This window comes from Myotis nattereri (assembly GCF_964212035.1).
Source record: "Myotis nattereri genome assembly, chromosome: 3".
In the NCBI taxonomy this organism is placed as follows: domain Eukaryota; kingdom Metazoa; phylum Chordata; class Mammalia; order Chiroptera; family Vespertilionidae; genus Myotis; species Myotis nattereri.
This window is the reverse complement of record NC_138077.1, coordinates 30,995,099-31,011,491: the sequence shown is the minus strand read 5'-3', so window position 1 is coordinate 31,011,491 and position 16,393 is coordinate 30,995,099. Positions and strand designations below refer to the sequence as shown.

The window sequence follows — 16,393 nt, the reverse complement described above, 5'->3', positions numbered from 1 at the left end:
GATAATTTTAAATTTTAAACAAGTATGGGTCAAACAGGTTATTTTAGCTTCTCCTGCATCATCAGTTGTACTAAAATATATATATATATATATATATATATATATATATATATATATATAGATATAGATATAGATATAGATAGATATAAAAAGAGGTAATATGCAAATTAGGCCAGGACACCGTAACAGGTCACGACCTGACAGGAGGAGGTTGTGCGCGCAGGTGAGGCCCGGAGCAGAGATGGAGACAGACACAGGGGGGCCTGCCCAAGCTGGTGCAGTGCTCTGGCAGCCCAGAGCAGACACAGGCAGAGGTCCAGGGGGCCTGGGGCTGGCCGAGAGGCCACGTCGGCTTGGGCAGCCACAGAGCGGACACAGGCAGGGGGGGCCTGAGGCAGGAGTCAGGGGCGGGTCCCAGCCGCCTGTAGTGAGGATCCGGCCTGACTCCCGCGGCAGCCTGCGGGGTGCCTACTCACACAACTTAAATTGTGCTAGGCCTCTAGTAAACAAATAAATAAACCAACCAAGAGATCTACAACTATAGTTGGGGAAAAAAAGGAAATTAGGAAGAAAAATTCTGCTTTTCAAAGTAGTGATCTTCCATTCTTTCTTCCTTTCTTGTGTACATTTGATTTAAATTTTAAATAGTTAATACAATCATAAGATTCAATAACTAAAAATATACAGTATTTAAATAAGCAATAACTTCTTTAACTTCTTTATCAGACAGACCTACTGACAAAATTGTAAATTCAAGTCCATGGGTCCCTTAACATTTGCGTTCGCCATATATCTATAAATGTTTTCAATGTTTTTTGTGTTGATTTATTTTCACTGTATTTCTGTCAGGATTCGAATAAAAATATCTACTAGGTGCCTGCCAGCTATGGTGAGAATGCCAACAAAGAATGTGGGCTGGGCATATGTCAGACACGACTTGCAGTTCTGGCAGGGACGCTGGCCTGTGGCTTGAAATCGCAGGCCCTCCACATGAAAGTTTGTGCACAGCCACCTTCTTCCCCTTAGTCCAGCACACAACAGAATGATGTGGGATACATCCTGGTGGTTCATTTAGAAACATTATGAACTTTTATTTCTGTCACAAGTTGTCTTTTGAAGAAGTTTGAATTTACCAATGAATGAGAGAGAATCTTTGAAATTATAAAATGTAGTGCTCATCTTGCATTTTATGGGATGCTTGAGACAAATCAGGAGGAAGGGGAAGGGAGACAGGGAGCAGTGCAGAATTCCTCAGGAGCAAGGATTGCCTAGAGGTTGACCACCCCTCTTCCTCACACATGCCAACTTAGGGAAATGCCATGGAGATTAGTCACCACAAGTAAATGAGACTGTTTTATTCGGGATTCCCTTTAAGCAGGCTTGGAGACAAGAGATTGAGTGCAGGTAGTTATTTGAGAGGTGATCCCAAGAAGCCCACATAAGGGAGAGGGAAAGTGAAATGAGGAAGGGAAAAGTCAATAAAGGGTGAATTATGTGTGAGTTACTACTGTGGGCAACTGGTGCTCAATCCTGCCGGGGACCTTCTAAGAATCCGTGTAGTATACACCTCAGAAATGTCCAAGTGAACGACAAAGAGTTGGCTATTTACCCAGCAATTGCTGTCAGCACACTTCTCCCTCACATCTGGGTTATGCCTGACCTTGACCCAGCAAAGTCCTATGGTGCAGAAGAAAGCCTTCAGACTGCGAAGCTGAGCAATGCAGGTGCTCAAGATGGAAAATGACCTCCATGGTTGCAGGTGAACTCGGAAGAGAACCAAGGGGATGTAGGATAGGGCAGCATCAGTGTCTAGTGCAGTTGAGACAAAGTGGTTACCTTCTAGTGTCATTCCACTAGATAACCGGCACAGATACCTTTCTTCTGGACTGCCGGGTTCGCCGGGCACAGGCATATTTCTACGAGGCTCTGCAGGGTCCATTGTCTGCAACAACATAGCAGGATTTTTCCCCCCTGTTAGTTACATGTTCAATGAAGTAAGTGGAGAGCACAGGCTATCAGGCTAATGGAGATAAAGAAACGAGGCACCAGAGACAAGTCTCACCTAATTTAAATATAATTTAAAGCCCTTCTTGATACCATATCTGTTCTGGGTTCTATGGTTCTTGGGTTTGGCTTTTTCTCTTTATGCAATGCCAAGGGAAATGAATGTAATCTATAAAATGTTGTTACACTTTTGATATGGTAGTTTATTATTTTTTAATCAATCCAATCCACCAAGTTTTTACTTAAAATATAATTTATTTCCAATTTCTAGGGAAATATCCCCATATCATGGAGGTCTCTGGGGAGGACAATGAGTCCCTGGCACCTGCCACATCTAAGTGTTATGATTCTGAGCTCCACTTGGCTCTCCTGGTTTCTTTGGTGAGGGAGTGTTTCTTTACTTACCGCTATCATGTCTATTGCTGCCCAAATTTTCTTTAAAAAGTAACAACATTGCCTGGTATTATAGACTGAGTGTTTATATCCCCCTTCCTCTCCCCAATTCCTATATTGTAACCTAATTCCCAATGTGATGGTGTTGGAGGTAGAGTCTTTTGGGGGTGATTAGGTCATGAAGGTAGAGCCCTCATGAATGAGATTAGTGTCCTTAGAAATGAGATCGCAGAGATCTCCCTGACCCCTCTGCCACATGAGGACACAACAGGAAGATGCCCGTCTCTGAACCAGGAAGAAGGTCCTCATCAGACACTGAATCTGCTGGCACCTTCATCTTGGACTTCCTGCCTCCAGGGATTTTCTGTGTTTATAGGCCACCCAGACTATAGTAATCTGTTACAGCAGCCTGAATGGACTAAGATGCCTTATTTTTTTTTTCAGGTTTTGCCTGTTTTGTTTTCCAAAATTATACATATATCTATATATATAAAAGGCTAAGTGACCATCTGACCGTCCAACCGGTAGCTATGAAGTGCAATGATCACCAGGGGGCAGACACTCAATGCAGGAGCTGCCGAGCTGCGGTGACTTGGCAGCTGCGATTCTTGGTGATGCACCCCAGAACCAGAGAGAAGAGAGCCCGATTCAGGGTGCATCACCCGAGAACCACCCTCTTGCAATCCGGGACCCCTTGGGGGATGTTGGAGAGCCAGTTTCTGCTCGATCCCCCCAGGCCAGGCCAAGGGACCCCACCTGCCGGAGGGAACCAGCTCAATCCACAGACGCCCTTCCCTGGCACCAACCCAGGTGCGGCTGGAGGGAGAGGGACTGAGGGAGGTTGGCTCCAGGGCAGGCCCATCTCGCCCAGTTCCACCCCGCCGGCCACCTTCTAATTAATTTCCTTTCAATGTGCATAAATCTGTGCACTGGGGCACTAGTGTGTGTGTGTGTGTATATATATATATATATATATATATAATTTTATATTTTTAGGTTCATAACAAAATTGAGTACACAGCACAGAGAATTTGCCATATACCTCTCCCCCACCAATTTATAGCCTTCCCTTGAGTGGTACATTTGTTACAATTGATGAATCTACATCGACACATCACTATCACCCAAGGTCCACAGTTTACCTTAGAATTCATCCTTAGTGTTGTACATTCTATGGGTTTTGACAAGTGTATAATGACATGTATTCACCAAAATACAGAACAGTTTCACTCTCCTGAAACAAATTATATTTTAAAGCAAATACTATCAGGACACTCCAAGGAAATATTCTGGGATTGGCCAGATCTTTCCTTTCATCAGCCAGGTAGATACGTGAAGCTCCAAATCTAAGTTTCTGCATATACACCATTTTGGAGATACTGCGTCATGATTCTTTAAATACTAATTTTCACATTTTCTGGGTATCCTCTTTATAAAGAGACACACACACGTAGACAAATTGTGAACCAAGGTCACTTTGCTATGGCAGATGAAATGCCCTTGATTCAAAATGCAAACTGGGATATCCGTTTTAAATGCGGAGCGTGTCTGGTAATCCCCAGTGCGGCAGTGCCCTGTGCTTAGGTCTGCATTTGGCTGGATTTCTCTGACCCAGAGCTCTCATCTGGGATGCCCAGCACTTTAGGAGGATGAGGACTCTTTAATCTCTGTCTTCAGACTCTTACCCTCAACAAACTCCTTCAGGCAGCATAAAGGCGACTTAGCTAGTGCTAATTCTGTCTCAACTGATTAGGGCAGTAGTAGTAAGACATGAACTTCATGAACTGAAGGCCTTGCCAAGTCAGCAGATATTTACTAAAAGCTTGCATGGCGCACAGTAGCCAGCTGCAAATCTGATTCTATTTCATTTTCTCACTGAAATAGAATGAAATGATTATTCATTAAAGCCAGTGCAATTTGAGTTTGGCCAAGTCTGATTTTGAGCAATTATATAGAAAATATTTGTTGCATGTATGATGCTTGAATTCTAGGATGTATTCATTCTAAATAAGTACATTTTAAAATAACTGCTGTATTTGGTAAGTTTTTACATTAAAAAGGAAGATTAGGAGGATCAAGTGTTTCTACAATTCTTGGAAAAAAAATAAATTCTTAAATTAAAATTAGAAGGAGATATCCTTAGAGGTCTTTTGTTTAAGGTATAAAACAATCTTCACATAGTCCTAAGTGTCCTATATTAATGTGAGTTCTGAAAAGCATGTTAATGCTAAAGCATATTTCACACGTCTTTAAGTATATTTTGGTTTTTAAAAATAATGCATGGGAAATCATTTTTAAAACTAGGAAGGCCAAAAGAGCTGCCCCAAAGCATTTCATTATCAAACCGAATTTGTGCATTGGTGGGGACTGGCCGGCCCGCCCTGATGGAGGCCCATTGGGCCAGGCCAGCGGGGGGGGGTGGGGGGGGCGGGGAGGGGGGGTGGGGGGTTGGCTGGCTGGCCCCCCTCCTGATTGGGGAGTTGGGGGCCAGGGCGGGGAGGCGGGGGGGCTGATTGGGGCCCGGATCAGGCTGGTTGGCTGCTGCAGTGCACATCATAGCCACTGGTCGTTCTGGTCTTTCTGCCGTTCCAGTCGCTGGGCTTTTCTATATATAGATACTTCTAACAGAAAAATTAGCTGTGATAAAAGACATCATGCTATTTTCTCATAGCTGTAGTTAGAAGTGTGAAAAAACTATTTTTATATCCAATACAAGAAAAGTTTTAGAATATATAAAATATTGTGTTAAATACAATAAAATACAAATTATTATAACAATATTCAAAATACATTTGTTAATTGAAATAAAGTTGAAGGTAAGACTAGATGGATAAATTGGCATAAAATATTTGCTTGTTCTAATTCTAGAATCACATATTTCTTGAGAAGATTACAAGGGAATTCTAAAATTATCCAAGCACTCATTTCAAGTGGAAGAAATAGTTTAAAATATCTCCATCCCAAATGTGCATCACAGTAATTTATAATAGGACAAATGATATTGCTGCTTAAAATTTGAGTGACTGATATCACCTTCAGCCCCTGTCCCACATCCTCCACAAGGCTTCTGCCCATTCCCGGGGATTTCATCCTTGTGGGCACTCGGTCTAAACATTTTTGCTCTTGTGGGGCTCCCAGTCTACCCCATGCCTCACTGACTCAGAATGCAGTCCACTTCTCTCAATATCCACATAAAACCACTCTCAGCGTGTAGCCAACTTTACTGAGGTTTTGGCCAATTGGAGTGGGGGGGGTGTGTCAAAAACAACATAAAATTGAACATGACTTCTCCATTCCTCTGGGTCATTTTGACAAGTCAGCCTCTAGTTTCTTGTTCGTTTCCTTGACCTTCTTTCAGCTGGTACCCCAACAACTCCAAACCAATTCTCCCCATTTTGTTTTGCAGAGGCCTCTCTAGACCCTCTTCCAGACTCTGCTCTGAGCCTCTACTCATGGGCCCTCCACTCTGGGTCACTACTTACTCCCTTCCTTCCCATCTTTACCAAAGATAGGAAATTTAGAGAGTTCTTTTCTACTGGTTTGAATTAAGCCACTAACATTCCATTTTAGAAGGCAGCTAGACTTAATTTTGGTTTTAAATAACAACAAGCACCTTTTCTGTTATTCTAGCACAGTATACACAAAAATGAGTTATCACTGTAGTATACTGCCAGCAAAGACACTTAATACAGAAGCATTTGGCAGTGACCGTAAAATAGATTTCACTTTTACTAGAGGCATGTGCTTTAGCACTTTCTAAACATAGCTCCTCACAGTGAATATACCCTGGAAGTGTTGGTGAAGGCAAATGGTATGTGCATGGTTCCCTCACCACATATTTCTTTTCATTCTGGAAGCTCATTATCATTAGATCCATCCACACCTTCTTAAAATGTAAAGTTCTAGGCACATTTGCAGATATTGTGCCACATGGGATAAACCTTTGACATCATTAAGCAAGTAGAAATTATGTAATACCTTTTCTACTTGAATGTAACAGACGTTATGTGCTATTACAATTTGTATAAATTATGTTCCCTTCCTTCAAAAGATTGTGAACCACAATCTATTATATATAAATTCGTACATAGACTAAAGAAATTCTAGTAGTACTCATATAGTTGAACTGAATTTCAGGTATTTTAGATAGTTGCAGAGAATGAATTAAGAAATAGTAACATAAAGATATTATTTTCATGATTATGATTGCTTATTCCTCAATGGTTTTTTCCTCCCTGAAATGATCTACTTTGACACTTCATGGCCCATATATTATAACAATTTTTGGAATATGGTTACCTGCAGTAATGGGAGGGAAGCCATTAAAATAATTATGTACAGTAAATATGTAGCAGTAACACACTGAGGCAGGTACTTGATATATTTGAAGATGAGAAAACACTTAAATTTATATATAACTTTAAACTGACTTTATCTTTTAAAACTTCCTTTTGCCTTCACTTAAAAAAAATTAAGGCAAGGTAGTATTTATTTCTTTACTTAACAGAAGCAGTATATTACCTTTACTTGTTAGTAGCTTCAGCCAAATAAGAACTTATTACTGCTAGTATCAGAGCCAATAACATTACCATACTGCTAGTATCAGAGCCGATAACATTTACAGATAAAACTTTATATAAATTTGTGTTTCCGAAGTGTACTGTGTTTTATTTTATATATATATATATTTCTTGTACCTACCAGTGGTTATGGGAGGAATGCTGTTGACGATACTTATACAAGATTATTTTCTTACTTCTCCTATTTTCATTAGCCTCCTATAGAGCTATATTCCTTTTAAGATCAAATTGTCCTTTTACTTTACATATGCAAACATTTTTGGTAAAAGCGACTAGCCTCGGTCTGGACTAGCCAGTGTGCAGATTTGTGTACTCACATCCTCTGGGAAGACGTCTTGGTGTTGACACTGCACATGGAAAATCCACCGGAAGACTTTCTGCCTTTCAATTGCAGACGCTTCTCTGCCTGCAGGTTGAAAAGCACATCTGGCCACTGCAGCAGACACTGTCTCTGTTACTTCCCCTGGCCTTAACTACGAACTCAGCTAAGGTGATTAGTCCTATTTCACGGCAGATATGGTGCCCTCCGGTGTCCTCAGCAGCCAGGAGAAAAGATGCTAAGCCCCGGGAAAGTGCACTGCAGGGAACATAAACCTGCCTCAGGGTTTAGCCTTCAGTGTAATCCTTCTTTAGCCTCTAAGGTGCTTTGTGGGCATTCACTTACTGCTGTCCTTCAACACAAAGGGAAAAGACTGATGGAAATATAACCTTTTTCATATTTCCAACAGGTGTTAGTGGAAAAGTTCCTTTTGCAAGTAGGACAAAAAATAAAGCTGCTTTCCACGGAGCAGCAAAATTAAACAAAAGGTGGCAGACTATTTAAGAAAGAATCTTCTCGCATTGACAAGTGTACTTTACTTCTCACAGACAGTGAGAAACCCTTCAGAGTCTCTGGGAGAGCTACCACCTACACAAAAGAGAAAACATGGAACTTTGAAAATTTGACTTTTTAAAAATATATATATTTTATTGATTTTTTACAGAGAGGATGGGAGAGGGATAGAGAGTTAGAAACATCAATGAGAGAGAAACATCGATCAGCTGTCTCCTGCACACCTCCCACGGGGATGTGCCCGCAACCAAGGTACGTGCCCTTGACCAGAATCGAACCTGGGACCTTTCAATCCACAGGCCAACGCTCTATCCACTGAGCCAAACCAGTTAGGGCGAAAATTCTACTTGTTTTATTTACTAGAGAAATAGAGAATTTGTAGCCTTGAAAAATAACATTCTTTTTTTTTATTCCTACTAATTCACTAGAAGTGGAAAGTACAAAATTTAATATAAAAAAATTAAAGTGTTACAAGTAATGCTTTAGGCTTCCTGTTTGAAGATAATTTGTTCCTTTGTTGACACACATTGTCATTGGCTATTGAGGCCATTGTAAGAAACACCAGAAAGTACTGACTGATGTCACTCTAGGGTTACCATTCATAAAACAGCACACAACAGCAGGGACTTCAGTGACCAACAGACCCCGTCAAGTCCCAGGCCCACCATTTCTGAGCTGTATGGCCTGGCCAAGTTGTTGAACTTCTCTGAGCCACCTTTTCCCCACCTCAGAAGAGTCTCAGAGAGTGTTTTTGAGATGTGAAGGCAACAGTGCTGACAAGTACTTGTATAGTCCCCACTAAGTGTTAGCTATGATGTTAGGTAACGACATTACATGGAGTCCTCAGTTGAGGATCCATGAGAGAAATTTTTCTCAGCCTTCAGTACCAGGCATAATTGGGCATTTTCCAGAGAAATCAGGCCAAAACAAAATCTCAGGAATTATGTAACCAGTAAATTTTTCTTTCCGTTGGCTAGCAGTAAGCTCCACTTGCCTTTAGGCATGCATTTTAAAACCAGAAACTACCTATGGCTTGTTTTTTCTAACATTAGTGTCCCTTTGCCTCAATCTCTTTACTGAACTGCCTTTCTCATTGTATTATATGTATATTTTGATGTTTCTGCTAATCCTATATTATAAAGAGCTAATATGACAATTAGGCCAAACAGCAGAACAACTATCTGGACAACCTTCCAGATGAAGCCAGGGCTGCGAGGGCCCAGGCCGGGTCTGTGTGGGCAGAGCCCCTTGCATGAATTTCATGCATTGGGCCTCTAGTCTATAATAATAAAAGCATGATATGCTAATTAGACCGAAACACCTTCCGGACGACCACACTATGACATCCACTGGTGCCAGGCCAGCCAAGGCATGGGGCAATGCAATTGGTTGGGGGCCCAGCCATCACCCCATGATTGCCCCGCAGAGGGAGGCCCAGGCCACCGACCCGTGGGCTGCGGCAGGTGGGTGGGGCCTCCCTCTGTGAGGGAAGCCCAGGTCCCAGGTGCCAGAGGGAAGCCGGTGCTGGCAGCTGGGGGAAGGAAGGCCTACTCTTGCACAAATTTAGTGCATCGGACCTCTAGTGAATAATAAATGCATAGAGATTTCATCACTCTGATAATACCCAAATTAAAAGAGCTTGTGTCTGAGAGGCTTGTTTATACATTGCTCAATGGTAACTTGTAAATGCATTGTTTTTATACAAGCAACATCCTAAAGTTCAATTAAGTTCCTGGCAGCCATATGACCCTATCTAGCGGTGTAACAGCAGTCCTCATTTCAATGTGAATCTACCATTTATAATTCTGCTCTGGAAATGTGCTCAGAGTGCCAGTGGGTTCATGAGTGACAGGATTTCTCCTGATCCAACACTGGGTGAGTTTCCAGACCCCCACTTGCAGTTGTTACTTCTCTTACTCCCCTACACCAGCTCCTGCTATGAGGTTGGGGTTGAGACTAGAGGAAGGAAGGAAGGAAGGAAGGAAGGAAGGAAGGAAGGAAGGAAGGAAGGAAGGTCAAGAGCAGGGGTCCTCAAACTTTTTAAACGGGGGGCCAGTTCACTGTCCCTCAGACGGTTGGAGGGCCAGACTATAGTTTGAAAAAAGCTATGAACAAATTCGTATGCACACTGCACATATCTTATTTTGAAGTAAAAAAACAAAACGGGAACAAATACAATATTTGTATTTGCATGTGGCCCGCGGGCCGTAGTTTGAGGACCCCTGGTCAAGAGCCTTGACATGGAGGGCGTAAGAGAAATAGTGGGCTTCTGGAGAGTCTGGGCTCTGATTGGAAGAGGGAGAGAAGACATAGAAGCTTCTGGTATCCAGTTAATACATCCCAGTCTGGCTGTGCTGATTGTTAAAATATTGAAATTCTCCTACAGTGGTTGGAAAGTAGTCACTGCCCTGAGCACGCAAGTGCTCTCCTGAGCCGGTTGCTCCTCTTCTCCCCTGAGACACCCACACACAGTACTGCATCTGAAGGGTAGTTCCTAACACAGCAGGGGCCTGCAGCTTCCTGCTCTAGCACCTCAACTACAGTCCAACCGGATTGGTCTGTCCTGGGGGTGACTGTTGCTGAATGAGAGCGAAAGAGCAGTGCTGAAGGCTGGGTTCTCTGACAGTGTGACGCCGGAGGAGGGGGAATGGCAGGCTCAGAAGGCCCTGGCTAGTTTGAGAATGGCTGGAAGAAGCTCCACAGGGAGAGAGGAGCAGATGAGGATGAGAGGCTAGCAGTGGCCTTGGGGGTGATTTGTTGTAAATTTGTACCCTACACTCCGTCAAAGAAAAGCCTCTTCATTTTCCTGCATCTGGTCTAGTCTCCTCCCAAGGTCCTACTCTCTGGATAAGAGGTGAGAAACTATGCTTAGTGCAATCTGGTAAATTAAACCTACCCAGTAATATAAAGAATCAGTGTTTCTCAGGTAACATGGTCAATTTCAAGATTACATTATCTCCCTTAAATTTTTTTCTCCATCTCCTTTTCTTCCTTGAGATGGCACCTGGTTTGAGGGGTGGACAGCTTGCAGTGCCTCTGTGGTGAAGGAGTCGGGGAGGGGATCTCAGAGAGAGTTGAGGGACCATATTCTTCCCTCTGCTCTCCTGGTGCTCCCGCAGGCTCAGGGCCCTGCTGGCTTCCCCGTGCAGCACCACTGCCCTGTCTGCAAATGCATCACTGCCTGCTGCCTCAGCATCTGACACTGCGGATTGGCCATTCGTCTCCTGTGGCCCTTGACCACAGTTATTTTTGCATGGCACTGGAGACCCACTCTAGCAAGCTTCCCAGACCTCGTCTCTACTATTCTTTTAGCACCCAAGGGGATGCAGACACTTCTAGGGCCTTCCATTCATGCCACTCAGGGTCACTCAGAGACGCTAATTCAGGCTCTCTCTGCCTGGCCTCTTGGCAATCCTGGATTGCTCCAGGGCACTAGCTGAGAAGTGTTCCTCCAGGAAATCACATGAGACGTGTAGCGAAAGTCCTCTGTGCTCACCTAACACAGCACTGCGTCCTGGACTGTAGAATGCCCGGTGCCCCTGGAATCAAAGGGTAGGTCACCTTCTTCCTTACTTTCTGGGACTTTCCTGATGTACAACTGTGAGCAGTCCTCCAGTCCCGGCCCTTGATATGCTAACCAGTGGGGATGATCTGGAATTAAGTTATCCATTCTCTCTGTACAAAGCCTAGTTTTAAGTTTAAATGTCTCGACTAAGTAAATTAAAAAAAGGAAGTGTGGGACTCAAAGCCAGCCTACCCCAGCTTCTTCATTGATGAAAGTTCTCACCCCCTCCCTTCCGGTGGCAATAAACCTCATGGCCCCACCTCTGAGCCGTCTTAAGAAGTGGCTTCTGCCTTTGTAGCTTCACATCTTTGTATCATCTCCATCTATTTAATTTAGCTTCAAATTCTGTTCTTGCTAAATTTCTTACTGACTTAACATCAGTGACTTTTCTGGGTGTGGTGAGGATACCCTGAAAAATAAAAATTGTTTTTGAACTATTTTAAATCATCATTTGTTTTGATGCTGACACATTTCTGATCCACCAAGCCCTTGAAATGATTTTCTCCTGTAGTGTTGACAGCTCTATTTCTGGAAATTAATCATGTAAGTATAGAAATGCAGTGCAATGGGATTTATTCCAAGAACACTTTTTTTTTTTCATGTAGCAAAAAGAAAGAATAGGAAATATCCCTTCTTCATCTGTTCTCCCTTTCTTTGCCCAAAATATAGATGCCCCGGTGCCCCTGGAATCAAAGGGTAGGTCACCTTCTCCCTGACTTTCTGGGACTTTCCTGATGTACAACTGTGAGCATGATTTAAGAAAACTAAAAAATTGGGATCTCTAGCTTAATGATATTGTGATTCATTTGTTAAAAATATGGTGACAGCATTAAATACATTCTTCTGAAATTGTTAGATCCTGTTTTATAATGCTTCTAACAATTAGCAATCCTTGTACAAATGAAAATATTTATTATAACATACATCACATCAATTTGTATATATTCATATCTATGAAGTATATTACTGTATTGTTATGAAGGCAATGGCATTGAACCAGTGAACTTTGATTCATCTCTTGCTCAGGCAGGATGGTGTAAAAGTAGGTTTACAGTTGTGAGTACACGAAACACAGTTTATTCTTGTTGTATTATTGTATTATTTTCCATACAAACAACTATAAACCTACTTTTGCCCTACCCTGTATATATTGCACAAGTGGACAATAGTTTGGAAATAGTAAGATAAGAAAGACAATCAACAAAGATTTTTGTTTCTTTAAATACTAGTTTTAACAGTTATTTTTCTTAATTTCCCTAATTTTAAAAGTCTTACTTTCCTTAATATCCCCATTAAAATATAATATTACTTATTAACTTGTTTTAGCACTTAAAATCTTACTAAGATTTAGAAAGCCATGAACGCTGAAAAAATACTAAAAAATGATATCCCGCATGGCAAAGTGCTTTTAAAATATCATTTGATTTTAATGGCCATAAAATGCTGAGCACCATGAGAACTATACGCCAAAGACATGGTTCTTGCTTACAATTTATCAAAAAATGTTTTGCAAATGACTTTTGTTTCTTCTACATGACTCCCCTGATCCTCTCTCTTCACCACTGACATAGCATAAATACTAAGCAGGAAAAATAATTGACAAGGTATAGAAAAGAAAGTTGGCTAGGCAACATGAAGAAATGACATTTTCTCTTCAAACAGGAAAATCAGTTCAAACAATTGCACTTGTAAATTGCTTATTAGTAGTTTATTTATTTATTTTAAATAAATCTTTATTGTTCAGAGTATTACAGTTGTTCCTCTTTTTTCCCCCCATAACTCCCCTCCGCCCAGTTCCCACCCCACCTTCTACCTTTACCCCCTGACCCCCCACTGTCCTCATCCATAGGTGTACGGTTTTTGTCCAGTCTCTTCCCCCACCCCCCACACCCCTTTCCCCCCTGAGAATTGTCAGTCCACACCCTTTCTATGCCCCTGATTCTATTATATTCATCAGTTTACTCTGTTCATCAGATTTTTTATTCACTTGATTTTTAGATTTACTTGTTGATAGATGTGTATTTGTTGTTCATAATTTGTATCTTTACCTTTTTTCTTCTTCTTCCTCTTCTTAAAGAATACCTTTCAGCATTTCATATAATACTGGTTTGATGGTGATGAACTCCTTTAGCTTTTTCTTATCAGTGAAGCTCTTTATCTGACCTTCAATTCTGAATGATAGCTTTGCTAGATAAAGTCATCTTGGTTGTAGGTTCTTGGTATTCATCACTTTGAATATTTCTTGCCACTCCCTTCTGGCCTGCATTGTTTCTCTTGAGAAATCAGCTGACAGTCATATGGGTACTCCCTTGTAGGTAACTGACTGTTTTTCTCTTGCTGCTTTTAAGATTCTCTCTTTGTCTTTTGCCCTTGGCATTTTAATTATGATTTGTCTTGGTGTGGTCTTCTTTGGATTCCTTTTGTTTGGGGTTCTCTGCCCTTCCTGGACTTGTAAGTCTATTTCTTTCACCAGGTAGGGGAAGTTTTCTGTCATTATTTCTTCCAATAGGTTTTCAATATCTTGCTCTCTCTCTTCTTCTGGCACTCCTATAATTTGGATGTTGGTGTACTTGAAGTTGTCCCAGAGGCTCCTTACACTATCTTGATATTTTTGGATTCTCTTTTCTTTTTGTTTTTCCATTTGGGTGATTTTTGCTTCTTCGTATTTCAAATCTTTGACTTGATTCTTGGGATCCTCTAGTCTGCTGTTGGATCTCTGTATATTATTCTTTATTTCAGTCAGTGTATGCTTAATTTCTAGTTGGTCCTTTTTCATATCCTCGAGGGTCTCACTAAATTTATCGGCAGTTTCTAGAAATTTCTTGAAAAACCTTATAACTGTGGTTTTGAACTCTATATCCAGTCATTTGCTTTCCTCCATTTCTGTCATTTGTGATCTGTTTCTTTGTCTCTGCATTCTGGCTGCTTCCCTGTGTTGATAGAGTGGCTTTGTATGCTAGGTGCCTGTAGGGCCCAGTGGCTCAGCCTCCCCAATTACCTGAGGTGGACACTCTTGGTGCACCCCCTTGTGGGCTTTATGCACAGTCTTATTGTAGTTAAGCCTTGATTGTTGTTGGTATCACTGGGAGGAATTGACCTGCAGGCCAATTGACTGTGAGAATCAGCTGTGTCTACAGTGGGAGACCTTCTGTGCTGAAGACACCCTTCTGGGGCAAGACTTGCTTCAGTGGGGCTTTGGTTCTCACTGAGTCTGCCCCCTGAGTGTGTCCCTAATGGATCTGAGGAGTTGTAATCTGTATGGTCCCACTCTGACCACTAGGTATACGGGCTCTTGGATCTCTAAGGAGGTGCTAATTTAGCCTCTTCCTGAGGCTACCCAGCAGGAGCTATGGAGAGATCTGCAGATTCATCTTCCTTGTTTGGGGTTTGGAGGTGCTCAGATGAGGTCCAGCTGTGAAGCAAAGCAAGCTGCTGTGGGGCCTTGATCCTTCTTTTGGATGTTCTGGTTTTCTCTGACCCAGCTGCAGTTTGTTAGGTAATTTTAGATCTCAAAGGGCCCGCCCATTCATATGCAAAAGCCTCTGCTCGCAGCTTGGGTGGGGCGGGGTCTCAGGGAATCAACAGGGCGGAGCAAACAGCTATGGCTGGTCCTCAGTCTGGTCCTAAGAGGCTCCCAGGTCTCAGTGTCCCACGGTAATTGCTGCAAGCACCTCTGAGAGAAAGCTGCCCTCGAGTTCCGCCTGCTACCAGACAGTCCAGTTTCTCCCTGTATGAGTCTGGGTCCCCAGAGACTCGCCTGGAACTGGAGTCAGGGCCGTCGGGAGCTTGAGACTCCCTCCCGATTGAAAAAGACAACCTCGTTCTCAGCTGCCAGCCCTTTCAGCGTGCGCCTCCATACCTCTGCACTTTACTTCCACACCTCCTCTGAGTCTCAGTGTGCTTTTCTCTTTCCTTCTAGTTGTAGAATTTCCACTCAGCCAGCCTTCCTGTGGTTCTGGGTGATGTCTGTTTTGTCTTTAGTTGTTTTGAAGTAGTTGTGCAAGGCAGCAATTTCAGGTGTTTACCTATGCCGCCATCTTGGTTTCTGTCTGCTTATTAGTAGTTTTTTTTGTTTTTTGTTTTGGGTTTTTTTGGGGGGAGTGGTGGTGGAACAAAGATCACAGTATAAAAACTCTTCCTGGGGCTTGAATCTAGATTACTTGGCCAACCACACAAACTTCCAAAATTGAACATGTTTTTGTTATGTGGGTATTAATTGTAATGAAATTTGACTTTTTAAAATTATTTGTATATCTCCAAATAATAGAAAGATTCCCAACAAAGGGTGGATCTTGGAAAATGGGAACTACAGTTAACATGCTCTTATGGCTCTGTAAAACGTTGAGCTATTCTGCTGGGTGTCATGATGATTCATGGGTAACATATTTTTTCTGCCATTAGAACACTTGCAAAAGTAAGCTGGAATTACCTCAGTTGACTGCTATTAGCCAAAGCTCCAGGACCTGCTGCCAAAAATAAGTCCTTGTAATGATAGATTTCAACAGTTGTACAAAGCAGACTTTTAAAGATTGGTTTCAGGAAACTAAATATTACTTGCTGTGACAAAGGGTCTATCATTAATAGATATCTAGCCCTGACCAGTTAAAATGAACAGAATTCCTTTGAACAATGTAATAATGTTTACAGAAGTAGCACAATCATGCTAATGATATTTTTTTCTTTACTTAAAGTCTTCTTTTTAGTAAAGAGCCTCTGTAGTTTTACAAATATTACCTCACCCATACCTAAAACATCTACTTTTTTTTAGAAGGCAGTAATGGCATTTGATCAAGTCCTCAAAAGGTTCAATAACTGCATTTCACATGTTGTGGATCATTGATGAAGTCAGAAAGAAGTGGGCTTGGGTTTCCTCACCCCCAGTGTAGTGCTCTGATTCCTGGTGTGAGCAGTATCCTGTTTCAAAGCAATCTCAAATGTCAACATTTTATACATAAATAATGAGTCACTTTTATGAGTACCACATGGCATGAAATACCTTTTTTTAAATATAATAAAATA

At 41.9% G+C, this 16,393-nt stretch overlaps 1 protein-coding gene across 1 annotated transcript in view; it reads right to left on the bottom strand.

Moving 5' to 3' along the window:
• SAMD7 (sterile alpha motif domain containing 7) overlaps positions 1-7,332 on the bottom strand; it is a gene marked incomplete at both ends in the record, with an annotated part of 29,086 nt that extends 21,754 nt beyond the window's left edge. Inside the window, 2 exons of the mRNA XM_081087968.1 lie at positions 1,875-1,942; positions 7,295-7,332. Coding sequence (XP_080944094.1) covers positions 1,875-1,942; positions 7,295-7,332 — 106 coding nt within the window. The remainder of the gene's footprint in view (positions 1-1,874; positions 1,943-7,294) is intronic.
• Between the last annotated feature and the right edge of the window lie 9,061 nt (positions 7,333-16,393).